This window comes from Rissa tridactyla, chromosome 9 (genome assembly GCF_028500815.1).
Source record: "Rissa tridactyla isolate bRisTri1 chromosome 9, bRisTri1.patW.cur.20221130, whole genome shotgun sequence".
NCBI lineage: Eukaryota > Metazoa > Chordata > Aves > Charadriiformes > Laridae > Rissa > Rissa tridactyla.
The window spans coordinates 25,572,181-25,589,067 of record NC_071474.1 but is presented as its reverse complement, the minus strand read 5'-3'; the positions used below and the strand labels follow the sequence as shown (position 1 = coordinate 25,589,067).

General features: G+C 47.3%; 1 protein-coding gene across 6 annotated transcripts in view; it reads left to right on the top strand.

Annotated features, from left to right (window-relative positions):
- Positions 1-16,887, top strand: part of DOCK11 (dedicator of cytokinesis 11) — an 87,795-nt gene that overhangs the window by 17,355 nt on the left and 53,553 nt on the right. For all 6 annotated transcript variants that reach the window (XM_054215619.1, XM_054215617.1, XM_054215616.1 and 3 more), the window contains exons 2-12: positions 1,960-2,076; positions 2,302-2,391; positions 3,065-3,147; positions 4,266-4,335; positions 6,492-6,587; positions 9,995-10,129; positions 11,379-11,556; positions 12,008-12,087; positions 12,676-12,759; positions 14,820-14,960; positions 16,615-16,824. In XM_054215619.1, coding sequence (XP_054071594.1) covers positions 1,960-2,076; positions 2,302-2,391; positions 3,065-3,147; positions 4,266-4,335; positions 6,492-6,587; positions 9,995-10,129; positions 11,379-11,556; positions 12,008-12,087; positions 12,676-12,759; positions 14,820-14,960; positions 16,615-16,824 — 1,284 coding nt within the window. The remainder of the gene's footprint in view (positions 1-1,959; positions 2,077-2,301; positions 2,392-3,064; positions 3,148-4,265; positions 4,336-6,491; positions 6,588-9,994; positions 10,130-11,378; positions 11,557-12,007; positions 12,088-12,675; positions 12,760-14,819; positions 14,961-16,614; positions 16,825-16,887) is intronic.

The following is a 16,887-nucleotide window of genomic DNA, read 5'->3' as shown; positions in this document are numbered from 1 at the left end:
AACAGCCTCTGCTCGGTGCGGCTGGTCCTTTGGGTGAGAGAAGCCAGAGGCAGCCTGAGAGGTGACTGCCTTTGCTGCTCCAGCCCGATGGACCGTCCAGGTCTGCTACAGACCCTGGATTTTTATTCTCTTTTTACCATGCACCAGAGTATGGCAAAAAAGGAAAGTAAATTTTTTTTTTTCAATTCTTTGATTTTTTTTTTTTTTTTTTTTAAAGGGGCTGGTGCGTGAGAAGACATCACCATAAAAAGATTTTCTGCAACATTTCAGAAAAATATTAAAACAAGATTAAAATATGACCATCCCCAAATAGCTCTTGCTTGGGGCCGTTACCCCCTCGCATGGCAACTGCCTCCCCAGATTCCCAGCAGCAGCTCCGCTTCAATGCAGGAGATGCTCAGCTGTCATTAAAGCAGAACCATGGCTCACGTTTGCTGCAAAGGGCTTGAAAACATTCCTTAATGCATCCCAGAGACTCAGGAGCCAAAGGCACAGGACAGGAACCCTTTGGCTATGGTTGGTTTCGGAAGAGCAACATTGTCTTGGCTTATCTCATGTGTCATAGGCAACATTGGGCTGTTTGGATGCTTGGTGGTGGGGCAGTTTACCCCAAGGTGTTATATGGTGCTGGGATTTGGTCCTCACTTTGGACTCATTTTCCCACGCTGCAGGTTTTGCTGTCTTCAGCGAGAGACCTTTAACTGGTCTCGTTTTTAATTCGGGGAGCATGCTACGTGAGTAGCTCATCCCAGCAAAATCATTCAGCTGGGAGGTAAAGCTTGCTGCAGATGGGGAAGCATCCGACGTTCCCCTTCCGAGGGTGGGGAGCCCAAACACACCACCCTGCAAGGGTGTCATCCCAGCAGCACGTGCCATCCAGGAGGCACGAGGCTGCTGGCAGGCTTTCACAAATCCCGTCCGCGGCATTGCCGGGCATCAACAGCCTTTTGGCCGCGATTCAAAACAAGGCAAAGTTGATGTGTCTGAATTTGCTTCCCCTTTTATTGTGACCGCTCATATACAGAGTCATGGGCTTGCTTTTGGTGTAAAGTTGAATTTTCACAGCTGCGGCGCTAAGTGCCTGGCTCTTGCTTATGAAATCTGAAGTCTTGGGCTGGGCAGCGGAGATGATATTTGCCTACTTCAGAAGTTGCCCTTGTGTTTTCTCACATTTTTTTTAAGTTCTGTTTTCCGGACTTGTAACCTGGGCAAAAGTAGTGCAATAGCAAATGTAATGGTGCTCTCCTAATAGGTTTTACTCGCGACTCCACGGATTTTGGAGAAGTTCCTCTTGCTTCCCAGAAATATAAGTGAGAGCAAAACCAGGCCCCAGATGTTTCCAGCCCTCAGCTGTGGCTGAGGTGTGATTTATGGAGAGGGTTTTCCTGCCTTTCCAGAGGGATTCCGCTCTTCCTTCCATGGGGCGGAATTCCTGCGCTGGAGGGGGTAGCAGCTGGCTTGCTCTCACCTCGCCAGCGGCACGTTTCCAGAGAGGGTACGACTCCGTCAGCTCCTCCAGCAAAACCAGCTTTGGGCTGAGCAGAGCCAGTGCCAGAAGCCCAATTCCTTCTCCGCCGTACCCATGAGCCGCTCTCTCACACAGAAAGGTGCTGAAGCTTGCAGCTGCTAAAGCTGTGGCCTGTCCAGGAGGATTTTGTGGTCCATTAAGAAATTAGAGACTGTGCTTGGACCAGAGCAGCAGTGCTTGAAGGGCTTTGTTTCTTCCTGTAGCTCATTACCAGGCATGAATAACTTAACCCCTTGTTTCCTTCTCTGTAAAACACACACGGTGGTGGTTACCTGCATCACACGAGTATGAGATTGCTGAATTAGCCAGCAGTTCACTGGTAACACGGTAATGGTTTGAAATTGTCAGGCTAAATTAAGCACAAGATGTTAGTTATTTTATCTATTATATATACGTGTGTGATTTTTTTTCACCTTCTGTGTTTCCTGCAGGAAAAAACCAAAGTGGTTGAACCCCTGGACTATGAGAACGTGATCCTTCAACGCAAAGTTCAGATCTACAGTGATCCCCTCCGGGACCTGCTGATATTTCCGATTGAAGACGTATCTGTGAGTTTGCACTGGCTGTTTCTCGTGTTTGAGTCTTGTTCATCTCCAGTCCTGCTTACCTTGGAAAATTTCCGCTGTTAGCCACATGTTGATTTTGGCTGCGTTACTGACACAGAAAACCAAAATGACCCCCTGGTGATTTGGGCCCACCACATTTACTTAAGGCAAGCACCAAGCCCTGAAGACCCAGTTTGCGCTGAAACCATGTTCTCCTTTTCCCTGCAGATCTCAGTCATCAGTCGACAGAGGAGGACTGTCCAGTCCACAGTGCCAGAAGACGCTCTAAAGAAAGCTCAGAGTCTCTTCGTCAAAGAGGTGAGGGCAAAAGGCCACGCAAAGCCCGCCTTCAGCACATCCTTAGGCAAGACGCTCTGCTGTAGCTCCCACTCTGCGGGACTGCAGATCACTTGCTTTTCCCTGTGTGGGAAGCACCAGTCACCGTCAGGCTGGCCGTCGAGATGGTTCTCAGGGAGGCTCTTGCGCGGGGCTGCTTCCCGGGGGGTTTTGTATGCAGCAGACAAGGCGTGTGGCTCTGCACCCCCTGCCCCAGCGGCAAGGAGCATCCCAAGTGCCAGGGGTCTGTTCTGTAACATGCCGCTCTCTAGGACCATTCCCTCCAAATGCAGTGGAGCTACGTGCCAAGCGATGGTCGATGTCGAGCTAGAGACACCACATTTCCGAGGGCAGAAAATCGGTGCTTTCTGGAAAATGGTTCTGTCCCAAATCACTACTCCTTTTTTAAAGCGTTGGAGTGATAAATGCAAAATCAGTAGCTGTGGGGCAGGCCAGGTGCTGTGTGATTTTTGTCTCTGTGCTGAAAAGGTTCTTTATGAAATTCTGTATTGCAACCCAAAAAAAGTGAAGCAGCCTTGTTCAGACCCTTTCCACTTGCGCTTACCTCACCCAGCAGTCCGTAACCTTTCAGACTTGTGCGTGGTTTTATTTTGCTTGGTGTAGCTTTCAAAGAGTTGTATTGTTTTCCTTTCAGTGCATTAAAACCTACAGCTCAGACTGGCACGTGGTAAACTACAAGTATGAGGAATACTCAGGAGACTTTCGGATGTTGCCATGGTAAGTGTCGCACTCCCTTGGAATACTAATACATGGTCACAGGGCTGTGAAAAAGCCTGCCCTTTTTCCTGATGCCTGTGCCACAAGCGGCCTCCCCTCCAGAGGTTTGTCACTGAAGGTTGGAGAGCCAGAGGTTCCTGTTATCGTGCCATTGTCTCTCGGCTGTGCCAGGGAGATGCTGGTAATATTGCCAGCCTGGGTCGTTACTTCCCATCCCATCCACCAGTGTGCATATCCACCCTCCATCTAGGCTGAGGACGGACCGCAGCCTGGGCACGTGGCAGGATGAATAGCGTTGATGGTGTCCTCTCACCCCGAATCGGGACCCTCGTTGTCCCCCTGGGCTGGCGTTCACCGTGCGCTAGACGCGGTGTTGCCATGCTGAGCAGACCCGCTCTGTCATTTAGATGTTGTTTTACAGCTTCAGCCTGGGGTGTAGCGCCGCTGCTGGCGCCGGCAGTGCTGCAGAGTTGTGTGCTGCGACACCGATTCCAGCCCTGCAACTAATCGGTTTTTTCAGACAGGCGCATACAGCTCGGATTTCTGCTGGATTGTTATTTTCTCGGTGGTGGCGCCTGCTCTGCTCTTGCTCTCCGTGCTCCGTGCCTGTCTGGACCACTGTTCAGACCGCTCGTGTGCCGGCAGCTTCTTCAATGCTTTTTCTTGTTAATCGGCTGAAGTGGGTCTGTTCTGAAGCTCTCACAGGGATGTGAAGCAGCAATGGGGCCATGCTTTTGATCAAATCGTAGTAAAATTTGTGAATAACCTTGCAGTCTGATCTTGCTTCTTTTTTAGCAAGCTGGAAGATAAATTGTCCTGCCTGCATCTCTGTGTTGCATAAATGCAAGTCAGCAAAAACTCTGCAGAATCAGACAGCTAACACAGAGAAAGCTAATCGCATACTGCTTGTGCTTAATTTCCATGAAGTGCACTCAGAAGTTAGCTTTCTCCAGCTGCGAGGGGCTGTAGGTCTCTTGAAGTCTGTCTCCTGCAGGAGGACAGTTCTGCTGTGCTCTGCAGTCTGCACTTTGGCAATTGCTTCTGGACCCAGCATCAGCTGCTGGCTGGGAGGACCCTCGCGTCCCAGGCATTAAAATGAAAATGTGTTGTGATTGCAGCAAATCCTTTAGGCCAGACAAGATTCCGAGCCATGTGTTTGAAATTGATGAAGACTTTGAAAAGGACGAGGTAAGGAGTTTTGTTTTTTGGTTTTTCTTTTTTTTACATATTCCTCTCTAAGATCTGTTAAAAAAGCAGATTTCACAAGGCAAAGTCAGAATTCAGTTCCCAGGAATGTTTTTTGGTGACATGCTTCGTATTGCGAAGATGGAACCAAAACTGAGACAGTGATTTATTTCAAAGCATGACAAAATAATCTCTTGGAGCCAAGAGTCTCCGAAATTATCTGGAATATCAACCATAATATTTCTCGTGGCTTTTTCACTTGAAATGCTGTAGCAACGGAAGAGAAAAAAAAGAAGCCAAACAATTATGAAGTAAAATCCTGTCCCATATTAAAGGTGGATGATTCGGCTTTCAACTACACTGCAATATTGGGGTCCTCCTCTTCAAAAGTTTTGTGCTCTACTGCATAATCTGCAATTCTTAACCAGTCCTTGGATGATCGTTAAGGTCCCTTCCAACCCAAACCGTTCTACAATTCTGTGATAAGATTTGCAGCCCGGGAGCTCTTCCATGGGGCTGAGCTGGGGGCTGTGACAATTGGGACACCTCAAACCCGGTGGTCATTTCGGCCAACGCAGATGCCGTGTTTCCCCGTGCGTATCACGTTTGCTACAAAAGGAAGGAGGGGGGTAGCATTCTTTGGTCTCAAGTACCACGTGCAGCTTAATTCACGCACATGGCATGAAGAAGTTTTAGTTTATAGTGGGAAGACTTTAGCCCAGCTGTTTAAAGCCCGCATGGCACCAAGATGCTGCTGCTGAGGACCTTGCAGAGGAAAAGGGGAGTTTCTCTTCTCCAGAGCTGAAGATTTGAAGGGGCTGTTCCACGCACATTTCTCACAGTTGCCGTGAATGTCCCGGCACACCTCAGGTCTGGACTGGGATGGCTTTTTCCTAAATGGAAATATATTTTCAAGTTTGGCCTTAATTTTTTTGGCCATGTCGTCAGTTTGCATTACGTTGTTAACTTGAGCTGTTACCTCTTTAGTAATATCTAATTTGGGCTGGAGACAGAGCTGTGCAGTATGTTATCAGCATGCTTCTGAAAATAGCAAAAGGGAAAAAAAAATGCTATCAAAATTTGATGGAGACCTTTTTTCTTCTGGCCAGCGTCCCAAATACTCAAACAAGTGAAATTACTGATGTTGCTTATGGAAGAGTGTTCCAATTGCTTTGGCAGATACCTTGGCATTTATTTCTTTTGGCATGGCCATATCTAAAGGATTCTGTTGCAGTTTTGTGACAGATCATTTGCATTATAATTCTGTAATGGAAATTCAAGTAAAAGAAATCTCTTGATGAAAAAAGGCGAACCATTATAAGGGAGAAATCATGGGTTGTTTTACCCAGGGAAATAAAGCACCAAAAAAATTACTTTGTTGTTGGAAGTTTGACAAGAAAAGAGTGAAAACCTGCCATTTAGGATGCAGGAGACGATATAAACCAGTCCCTTTGTAGCTCATCGGCAGACAGTCCAGGTCTGCCTCCGCTGCTGAGTCACTGGAAGTCCCAGGGCGAGGTTTTTTGCGTCAGTCTGGGATCTCGCTTCCCTCCCTCCCAGTGGAGGTCACGGCTCGGTGGGGATGGAGAGCCGTTCTCCCTTTCTGGGCCTGCAGGACAGGAGCAGAGCTGGAAACCCCAGCCGGTACGGCAAGAACAGCCTGGGTGGGTCACTTCAACCTTTTTGTTTTGATAAATGTGAAACCAGTCAGTTACCTTTCAGCCGTTGGGGTTTGGTGGTTGTCGCCCAAATTTAAAATGGTGAGTTAACTTATACAAAAGGAAATGACAAAGTAAGTCTGGAGTTCTGCATTTTGCAACTTCCTTAACAGACCATTTTGAAAATTTCCTTCTTCCCCAGCTTTTTGAAATACTGGGTAAGAACCAACATGCATTTCCTCATTGCAAAATTGCTGTGCAGCTCTGTCAGCGTAGATGTAATCTTTCTTTTTAAAAGGTGACCCAAAGTAGCCTCTTTTGCCTCTTTCTTGGAAAGAGACAACCCTCAATTTTTTTGTGATAACGCTGTACGTGTAGCTGTACGTGTGTCACGTATGTTCTACGTGTTACCGTATTGCTGTGGCTAAACCAGTATTGCTTTCCAGGGTGGGAGGCAGTTCACCTGACCTCCTCTTTTTCTTATTTTTCTCTCTCTTTCAGGATTCCTCCTCCCTCTGCTCCCAGAAGGGTGGTGTGATAAAGCAAGGCTGGCTGCACAAAGCAAATGTAAATAGCACAATCACTGTTACCATGAAGGTGAGTCTGATCCGGCGTTATGCTAATGGTGCACGAGGCACAAGGTTTAAGTTCAGATCACATTTCTAAAGCTAGCAGGAGTGCAATGGGTGGGCTTGGGTTTGGATGGGCATCCCTCCCTCTTGCAGAGCATCCCAAGGGGGACCGGAAAACCCAGTCTGGCAACAGCCGTTGACCCTTCCCTCCCCAGAAAACTTCCGATGTACATCAAATCCTGACAGGCAAGCTGAACAAAAGGACAAAGCGTGTTCTAGTAAGCCCAGGTGCCTCTGTATAAGGCTCTGGATGAGGTAGGCCAGCCAATGGATGACATGAATGACGGGGGCCTACAGGAAAGCTGGAGAGGGACTTTTTACAAGGGCACGTAGCAATAGGACAAGGGGGAATGGCTCAAACTGGAAGAGGGGAGATTGAGGTGAGATATGGGGAAGAAATTCTTGGCTGTGAGGGTGGTGAGCCCCTGGCCCAGGTTGCCCAGAGAAGCTGTGGCTGCCTCATCCCTGGAGCAACCTGGTCTGGTGGGAGGTGTGCCTGCCCAGGGCAGGGGGGTGGAACGAGATGATCTTTAAGGTCCCTTCCCACCCAAACCATTCTGTGATTCTGGATGAGCAGCTGCGGCCCAGAAGAGGAAGGCCATTTAAATAACTGAAGCAGCTGCCCTGCAAAGAAGACTTTCTGAATTGATAGTTTCCTTGCTGGTGGGAAATATGTACAGCGGCCAACTTTAAATGGAAATGAAGAGTGTTTGCTTTAAAAGCGGGGTGATATCGCTGAGGAGATGGAGCATTACTGACCTAGAAGCAGCAGCTGCCTTGTCTCCTGTTTGCCTCTGTATGTAATCCGGCGTGACATTGCTTAGGTTTTGCAGTGGAGGTTTTTAACAGTTCCACCACAGGTTTTTGCTGTGGCAATGAGCCTGTCTGTTGTTCCACCATGCAGCTGCCTTGTTACAGCATAGAGAGAGTATTAGGGAGTTAATGCTCAATCGTGCAGCTGAAGGACGGCTGTAGCGAGGCTCGCTGCTTTGTGAGGATATTGGTACATCTCAAAAAGCTCAGTCGTTCGGAGGCTCAGTTCAACGAGTTATGCTTTCATGAGAAGTGGAACAGGACAGTTCAAAAGCCTAATTTTAATTTGAGTTTTAAAATGACTCCTCGTGAGCTGATAGACAGGACAGGGTTTTCTGATCCTCTGCTTTTCTGAGCAGCAAGGTTGAAGCCATTTCTGCTCCTGTAACTTCTGGAGGAGGTACCACACGTGCTCAAAGCAGTTTGTTTGGTCTGTTCCTGACTGTGCCTCTTGTGGTATTGTTGGCCTCAGTGCCCGGCACCTCAGACCCACCCTTCAGGGATGTTATCTGAACTACAATGGCTTAATAACGTCCACTGAGTGTCTTGTGAAACTCAGAAATCAGAGTATGGAAAATCAGTAGCCGTTTTCTGAGCTGGTCGTGGTCAGTTCTGTGTCTTAAAAAACACCTCCTAAGGCACGTGCGAGAAATCTGAGGACTTTGAACGTTCTCAGCCTTACTGCCGCTCTGAGAGGTGGCTGTGCTATGGCAGAAGCAGATGCGTCCATCTTCGGAGCGCGGGCTCTTTCATTGCTGTGGCGTGCTGAGCTGTGGGTACCTCACACTGTTGCTAAGCATGTGCAGAGTGTGTTTTGTGGAGAGCCAGCCCACGAGCCAGCTGTAGTTAGGCTACAGCTGCCAACCTTTATTTCAGAGTAACCCATCCTTTGCAGAGAACTTCCCTGCTTTGGCCCAGCTCTTTTGCTGTCTGTGTCACAGCGTGTCGGCGTGCTGCATTATAACCACAGTGTCAGGAATTTTTCTCTTTCTTTCTTTTATCTCTGCCCAAATGGACTTCCCCAGTTCTCTAGCTGTCCCTCTGCGATTGCTGTGCTCACCAACAGCGTCTGTAGCCCGAGCAGAGGGGATGCTCCTCTGCTCCCGCGTTTGTTCATTTTAAATGGTCGTAGTCTTGTGACAATTATTTCTGACAGCAGTGCTTACAAGGGGGGAAGATCATAGGAATTGTGTTTGCTGCTTGCTTCTGCCTTTCCTTTTGAACAGAATTCAGAAGATGCAAATGGTTTAGCATGAAATTCCATACCCATGAGGGATATCAGCCCTGTAATGTCTAGAGAGATCTATCATGGGTTTCTGTAGCATCCACTGACAAAGCTTCTGAGATTGATTCAATGAAGCGCTCAATCAGTGTTTAGCTGACTTAATGCTTAGCATACTTAGATTTCCATGTATTTTTATGCTTAGTTGAACTAAATGTTTAGTTACATCTTATAAAACTTAAAGCTCATCAACCCTTGGAGTATCTCTACAGGTAACTGCTCATCCAAATGGTGCCGGAGGTTCCCTTTCAGAGGGCTTGGGTTACCGTTCAGAGCACAGTGCTTCCTTCCAGTTCTGTGCAAGTATGTGAGTGGTTTTATTCAACATTTGCTAGTGTCACTAATGACAGGAGCAGGCAATTACTAGTAGTCCTCCATCTGGGAGGAAAAATCCTGTGTTTATTCGTAGATCTTCAGATATGCCGGCAGTGGAAATACTCGCAGTGCCGCTTGCCCTGGCTTCCTTCGCGATTCTCCTAACGCAGATATCTGGCAACTGTGAAATGCACCCTGCTCCTTGCAGACCTGACAGCATATGGTGCTACCATAATTGCTGCCAAAACGTTCTCCTGAATTATAGTCCAGTGCTTATGGGCAGACAAATGTGAAGGAAGGTGTTCTGAGATACTGGAGAGCTTTTTTTTTTTAATTAATACGGTTTTCATAAAAAACAATAGCTCAAACATCGGAAAACTTCTCCCAAACTGACTGCTTTCTGAGGTGAGAAACGAACACGAAGCCAAAGCCAGTTCAGGAAAATAGGTTTGTATAAAAAAACCCCACAAAACAACAGGCAGTTGAATGGATTAGAGTGTCCCTTGGCTTACACTTGAGCGCTAGGAATTTCCACATGTCTGTTCCAAAGTCTTCTGGAGAATTGCTTTGTAATTCTAACTGATTTCTTTATCAAAAAGGCTCTGGAAATACCTGCTCTAGGGTGGGATGAATCTTCAAGCGATGTGCTGATCTGAATTTACTGTGCAGCGTTACTTTGTAAAGACAAATGAGGCGGCAGCCAGCTGAGAGATGAGCTGGAAGCCTGGGGCTTTGCTTTCGATGGGCAAACTTATAGTAACAAGGACATTAAAATTAAAGAAGATGATGAAATCTCTCTTTACAAAAACAAGTCGTACTCAAAGGGGTGAGTCTGCAATGCTCTAGGGTCATCGGTGTTTCTTGTTACAGTATTTTCTCAATATCAGGAGGACAGATACTGAGACTGGTTTGTGATACACAAGAGTGAATGCTTGCATGAACAAGACTTCCTTCTTTTGCAGGTATTCAAGAGGAGGTATTTCTACTTGTCACAACTCACAGATGGCTCCTATATTCTTAATTCCTACAAAGATGAGAAAATTTCAAAAGAATCCAAAGGCTGTATTTTCTTGGACGCTTGCAATGATGTTGTGCAGGTGGGTGTGCTTTGTGCGGGGCTGTTCCTGACCTTATGCGTCGCTAGCACTGAGCCAGAAATGCTCTCTCGAGGTCCGTGCCATCGAGAGGTGAGGGCGTGGATTTACAAACTAACCCAGAGCTGGTTTGCTCTGTCAGCCAATCTGATTAAAAGGCCAGCAAGACGTTTCATAAGGGTGCCATATTTTTGTCCAGGAAGACAGTAAGTGGAAGAACAGCTCTCAGAGTGAAATGGAAGCATTTTGTCATTACCTCATCTGCTGTCTCCCAGCTCTGTCCACCTCCTTCACGCGGTTGTCATTGGTCAGGTGCCTTCCAAGACACCCTGAGGGCTGGAGCCAGTAGGTAGTTGGTGTGACTTGGTCTTGGACGCCTTCCTCCTCTCTCGCTGCTCACACCAGGTTCTTGTTTCTTCAGTTATGTCTTGATAGGTCCATGCAGACATGCAGCCCTTTGGGACTTAGGACCTGCAAAGGGCTTGTTAAGGTTTTAGGACGGGTTAAACCTGGGTTTGCTTTGTTATGCTGAGAGTGCAGTGCAGCTGTGGGTCACTGCTGTGCCTTTGGATGTTCTTTCTCTGCGGAAGCTTCAAGCACTGAGCATGGTGGAGCTTGAATTCCTCCGGCGGTTTGCTTCAGTATGGATGAGTCAGAGCTGTGTGTTTCCGTTTGTCTTTCTGAACACAGTAAAAGCAGCAGTGCACACGCCTCGGTGATGTACAGGATGTACTTCCCAAGTTGCACCAGATTTGCCTTGGCTTCTCATTGGAAAATGCTGTTTAAAAGCCAGCAGAGCTCAGAAAAGTTGCATTGAACCACTTGCTTTTAAGGTAGATGCCTCTAAGTGTCCTGGAGTGCAGTATTATTTACTGTGCCAGACAAATCCAGTTCCTGGCTTCTCTGGGTAAACCTTAAGGTCTAATGACATAAGAAGGAGCTTGCTCCTGCCCCTTGGTGCCATGGCTGCAGTTCAGTCTGGCTTTCATCTGCTCTCAGAGTAGCTGGCGGCTGCGGAGCTGCATACGGCTCGATCGCAGTCGTGACGCCCTTTGTGATTGCTGCAGGAGAGGTGCTGGGTCAAGGAGGGTGCGTACCTTGTTATGTGATATTTTTCTTTATTTTCTTTTTCCCCTGTCATGATATTTCGGTTCAGGATGCTTTCACAGAGAGGACCCTTATGGCAGGTACTGTGCAGCGTCATTGAGGAAAATGTAAGACAAATCTTTATATTTCTTGTTTGTTTGTTCAGTGTCCTAAAATGCGCCGTTATGCATTTGAACTTAAGACAATAGACAAGTACAGCCACTATCTGGCAGCTGAAACTGAGCAGGAGATGGAAGAGTGGCTGGTAACTCTAAGGAAGATCATACAGAGCAATACTGAGAGTTTGGTGCAAGAGAAGAAAGATCCTGTGGAATCTGTGCAAGGTCAGTTTATAAATAAATGCATACCTTCACCCTTCTCCAGCAGGATGCAAACAGTGTGCCTGCAGAAGTGTATAGTTTTCTCTTCTGGATTAACAGCAAGAATTGTGGCTGTCATGTGATATCATGCAAAAGGGCTTAGTATAATAAAGATGATAGTCTGAGGAATAAGCGTGGAGGGAAACATGACCCTTCCTCTGGATGGGAAATCTATGGCAAAATTTCAAGACTCCTGGAAAATTGGCTCTGAGCTGAAGTTCTGCTTTGGAAGGACCTTGCAGGCTGTAATAGTATACTCTGGTACTAGTAACGTATGGAAAAATCTTACTCCTGAGGATTGGAAAAGTCTCTGTAAACTGTTTCTCTGCTATTGTAAGCAAGTACTGCAGGATGCTTTCTGGCAGAGCGGTGCTCCTGTGGTTGTTTTGGACATCTGTTTTTTGTGTCCTTGCAGATGATGAAGCAAGCACGCAGGGAAAATCAGAGAACATCCTGGAGAGCCTGGAGAGAAGCATGCATCCGGAGCTGATGAAGGTATCATGTTTGCAGAGATCGCCCCCCCAGCCCGTAGCTAGTTCTCTCCACCATGACTTCAAAAGAGGTTCTCCACGTTCTGTGTCTTCAGCCCTGGGGGAGCTGGGCAGGCACTGGGTGCTGCTGGGGTCTCTGTTATCTATCGCCTCTGCCTGTCTCATGGGTGCAGCTCCGTGGTTTAAGGCTGCACACTCCTCAGCTCCGCACGTGGGGTGCTTAGGGAAGAGCCAGACTTCAAGCAAACGAAGGGCCGTTGTGATCGGCGTGGTCAGCATTGCTCATCCCTGGTCAGCAGGAGCGGCCATCCTGGCCAGGAGAGCGGAGGGGCAGTTCGATGGCAGCCGCCTCCTGTTTATGAGCCAGAGCGCGGTTGCCTACTTCTGCCTGCTTTCTCGTCTGGCAGAGCCACATCGCTTTACTGTCATGGCACCATGTTGGTGGCTATGGCTCAGAAGCCTTGCATCATCTCACATATCACAAAGGCAACCTGAAAAATATGTATTTTGTTTTGCTTCCATGCTTTCCAAATGACAAATGTTTGCCTCTGTGTGGCCGGGCAGTAATGTCAATGCTTTCCTTTTGTCCTAGTACGGAAGAGAAACAGATCAGCTGAACAAACTGAGCAGAAATGATGGGAGACAAAACCTCTTTTCTTTCGACCCCGAAGTCCAGGTAAACACCCCCATGTTTTCCAACATGAGGTTATGCTCTCTGTAAGAGCTCCCTGGGTGTCGGGCCTCCCCTGTTCCTGTGCATGGCCACAGCGTTCACCTACAGAGGCAGTGTGTTGTTCCGTGGATTGGAGAATAAAAGTGCAGCCCACGTCCCTGTCAGTGAGAGCTGAACAAGCTGCTCAGGTGATAACTCAAACAAAAGGAGGACTCACAGCAGCCCAACACACGGGCTCCAGCATTGCTGGCTTCTTCGTGGTGCACCTTGATGTTGTTGGCTTTCAAACCCATTGTCTGGGCCTCTGGGAGGTTCTCATGGTTGCAAAAGCCGTAGAAGGGGTATTGCAAGGGCACCTGCAATGCTGCATGGGCACAACACGTTGGGAGTAGGGAGCAGTGATGTCAAAGGCCATGGTAGGGGTTTTCAGGGGAAACTTCAGTCTTCAGGGACTTTCAAATGTAGGGGACGTACAAACAGAAAAAACACCCAAGGCTGTTCTCACGCACTGGAGTAGGGGTTCATTGACTATTGGCTTGTTTTCTTCTGGGCTTTGACGTCTTCGCCGAGCTCTCCGCCCAAGGTCTAGGTGTGGGATTTCAGTGGAATGAGCTGCAATTGTTAACACAGTTTTAGAGAATTGTTCCAAGTTATTTCCTAGTTTCTAGTTCTCCTTCTGGCATGCTTTGGCTTGTTCACACCTGTGAAAAAGAATTTTCTGGTTTAACAAGGAAATGTAATTAGTCTTTAAAAGGTTTAGTTGTACAAAATGAGCTTTTCTCTTGGCACTTCTTTAAGGTCTTTAACAGGAAGAAGCTAAGAAGATAAGCGTTAAGGAGGCTTTTTTTTTTTTTAAGAGAAGCTTTGAGTAGTTTCCTATATTCTAGTCAGATAATAAAAATGGAAATACTACTCAGTGCAGAGTATCTAAGATATCTTTTTTAACCTAACCAAATGGTTAGGCTGAATTCACTGTCCGCCCTCTATACCCAGAGCTTTTCGTTCTGCTGTGGGTCGGTTGATCTGCTGTAACACTGGGCATTCACAATCACTGCCCTAGTCAGCGCTGGTGTGCACGTGCACGCTTATATGCCTGGTGCTAAGGAAACTGGGAGCAGGAACATAAACCCACAACATACTTTCCTCATCGAAAGGAACTAGGGGAAACAACGGGAAGAGTTTCCCAGAACTGGATTAACAATTGCAGCCTATTTTGCTGAAATTGCTTGATTGGGAGCTAGATATCCGCACCCTAAGTTTGGCATGAAGGTTTCTTCAGGATTTGAGGGGGAAAAACAAATAGGACTGTGCCATATTGTCACTGAGAGATGTGGTGATATATAGGAGTTTGGTATCTCTGTGTCCTCAGTGCCCGGTACGATGGGTGTGGTGAAGGCTGAGGGTCTTTACGTGGCTGAAGGTACTTTGGTCACGTACATGTCTGCTCTCTGGGAAGGGCAGATCTTGAGGCACGGCCCAGGCATAGGTCTTCTGGGTTAGGAAGGAGGTGATTATAATTAAGACTGTTTGGATTTCCCAGCCGGCTCTGCAGACAGCCTTTGTTGTTTCTAACCACGCCGGTTATTGCTGTGCATCTAGAAATGCCTTCCACTTCGAGATGTTGTTCACGATCCCAACGGCGTGTGCCTTCTCTCTATTTCAGGCACAGGGACCATCTCTTAAACTAGTCACATCTTCAAAGTGGAAGATACTTTTCTGAGTGTAACGACGCCTTATGTTCCGCTTTCTTCCCCAAGCTCTAAATGGTGTTTGGGAAGATCCCCAGGGTTACAACAAAGCAGGAAGGAACTGAAATCATACTGAGGTTTAGTTTTCTGTGCTCTACAAACCAGATTGCTAAAAATTGATACATCCCCATGAATTCATGTCTTGAATACATTTGTGTAACATCACCAAATGGCACTCATTTGTGAATGTCTTGTACCTTTTGTACCACTTAAAAAAAAAATCAGTTAAGATAGTATTGGCTGTAATGTGATCCCTGAACATCATTCAGGGGGTTATTTTCTTTTTTAATGAGACCAGATTTGTTTGCTGTCTAGAGGCTAGATTTCTCGGGGATCGAGCCAGACGTGAAGCCATTTGAGGAAAAGTGCAGCAGGCGCTTTGTGGTGTGCTGCCAGGACTTCTCCCTCAACCTCCTCGCTCAGCTCGGTGACAGGTCGGAAGGAGGACCCACCAACGTAAGGGGAGCTCTGGCGTGTCCTGCTTTGTATTCTTTCTCCTTGCCAGCTAGAAAAACCCTCAGCAGATTAATCTGGGTGGATAAAAACATCCCATTTTTCCATGAGCTCTGGTGGGACCTGGGCAGGCAGTGGCATTCGCAGGATTTGTCTGCCTTGGTGTTTTGGTGCTCCAAAAATGTGTCTGGGGACAGGGTCTGTCCTGCCATGCCTCAGCCTGCCAGAGACTGGGACTGCTGGGAAACCAGCAGTTCATAAGCACAGGAAATGGAGAGCGTGTGTCTGCCACGTTCTGGGCCCCTGTGAAAGTCCGGTTGGTAAATGATTAAGCTCCATCTCCAAACCACTCGCTGCTGTGTTTTATTTCATTTCCCCTAATGGCAAGGGATTTCCCTGTTCTGAAACCTTCCTCTGACTCCCAGCCTAACTGTGTTCACAGTCACTTTATTATATGCATTTGTTATTGTGCCAAAGTGGTGCCTCAGCCTCAAAAGCTCTTCCTTGTATTTTCTGAGCCTCTGATGTCTATGCAGTTATTACATCTCTCCTCAGCCTTTGCTCTGCCAGGCCAAACAGCCCAGGCTCCTCCAGCCTTTCCGCCCCAAACACGCTCCCTGTTGTTATGTCCTGCACTTGCTCTGGCTGGAGTCGACCCTTTACGCAAGGGTGCCGGAGCAGCAGAGGGAGGTGGCAGCACTGGCGCTTGCCCATCTCTGCTGGTGGTACTTGGATGGCTGATAGAATTGCGATGGTTTCATATTGGCAGCCCACAGCTAAAACACCGGACTCGTTCTCCCCGGTAACTCGCAGCAGACAAAATGTGTCACTGATGGCAGAGATTCTTGTCATTCATCCTTAAGCAGGCCCAGAGTCAGACCCGATCAGCATGTTTTTAGTATTGATGTAATGCCTCCAAGTTACGCTGTAATGTCTCAGACGTGCTACAGTCTTATCTTCAGGCCTTCACTTTTATCTTTACATGAATGCATTCCTGCTAGGATCTTTGAATTAAAAATACATGGAATTGTTGCCACTTGCCTTACGCTGTCAAGGTCAATAGCTACAAGCGAGTTGGCAGATTTTGCACGTGCGGTTCCTCAGCAGCGTTAGGCTTGTGTTTGAGGTCTGCTGGCTGGGAGAGCTGACTTTGCTCCTGTGCCACCCAGCGCAGAGCAGCTGAGGAACATTTTGGGTGTCTTGCAGTTGGGCCATCCAGAGCTGATTGACTGTGGACAATAAAAGTGAAGTGGTCCTTAGCATGTGAACATAAACACTCTTAAGTTGATTTCTTTCTCATTGCACAGGATAAACAGCTCTAGCTGATGCATTGGGGTCATCTTTGCTTCCTAACTTCATAGTTTATCATTTATATTAAAAACCCCTATGGATTTCGTTCTTTATGCTTCATTGATGGTTTTAAAGTAGCTTTGGTCAAATCGACCAGATCAAAAGGCAAGAAGATGCAGGAAAAAACTGTATTTGTAAAGCAAATAAGCATGGATTGTCTGTAAGAATTCTGTAAAATGCTGGTGTACAAAACTAAAGGAACAAACAGATGCAGAAGGCAAACCTAGCAGGGAAGGCAATGCATGTTGATACTCTTGAGCCTGTGCCGTGCGGTTTTTTTGATGCATACATTCAATCAAATTTCCAGGTTGAGCCCTTTTTCCTAAGCTTGGCATTATTTGACCTGAAAAATAATTGCAAGATTTCAGCTGACTTCCACGTGGACTTGAACCCTCCGTCTGTCCGTGACATGCTGCTGGATAACTCTGTGTCCGGAGCTGAGGGCGCCAAGGGACGTTCACCAGGCGAGAGCCTTGTGCACGGGGTCCCCGAGTCTTGCCTGCGCTACATAAAACGGGTGAACAACTGTCTTTCTCCTCATTCCGTATCACTGTTGAGGCTGTGGCTGTTCAGCAGCGTT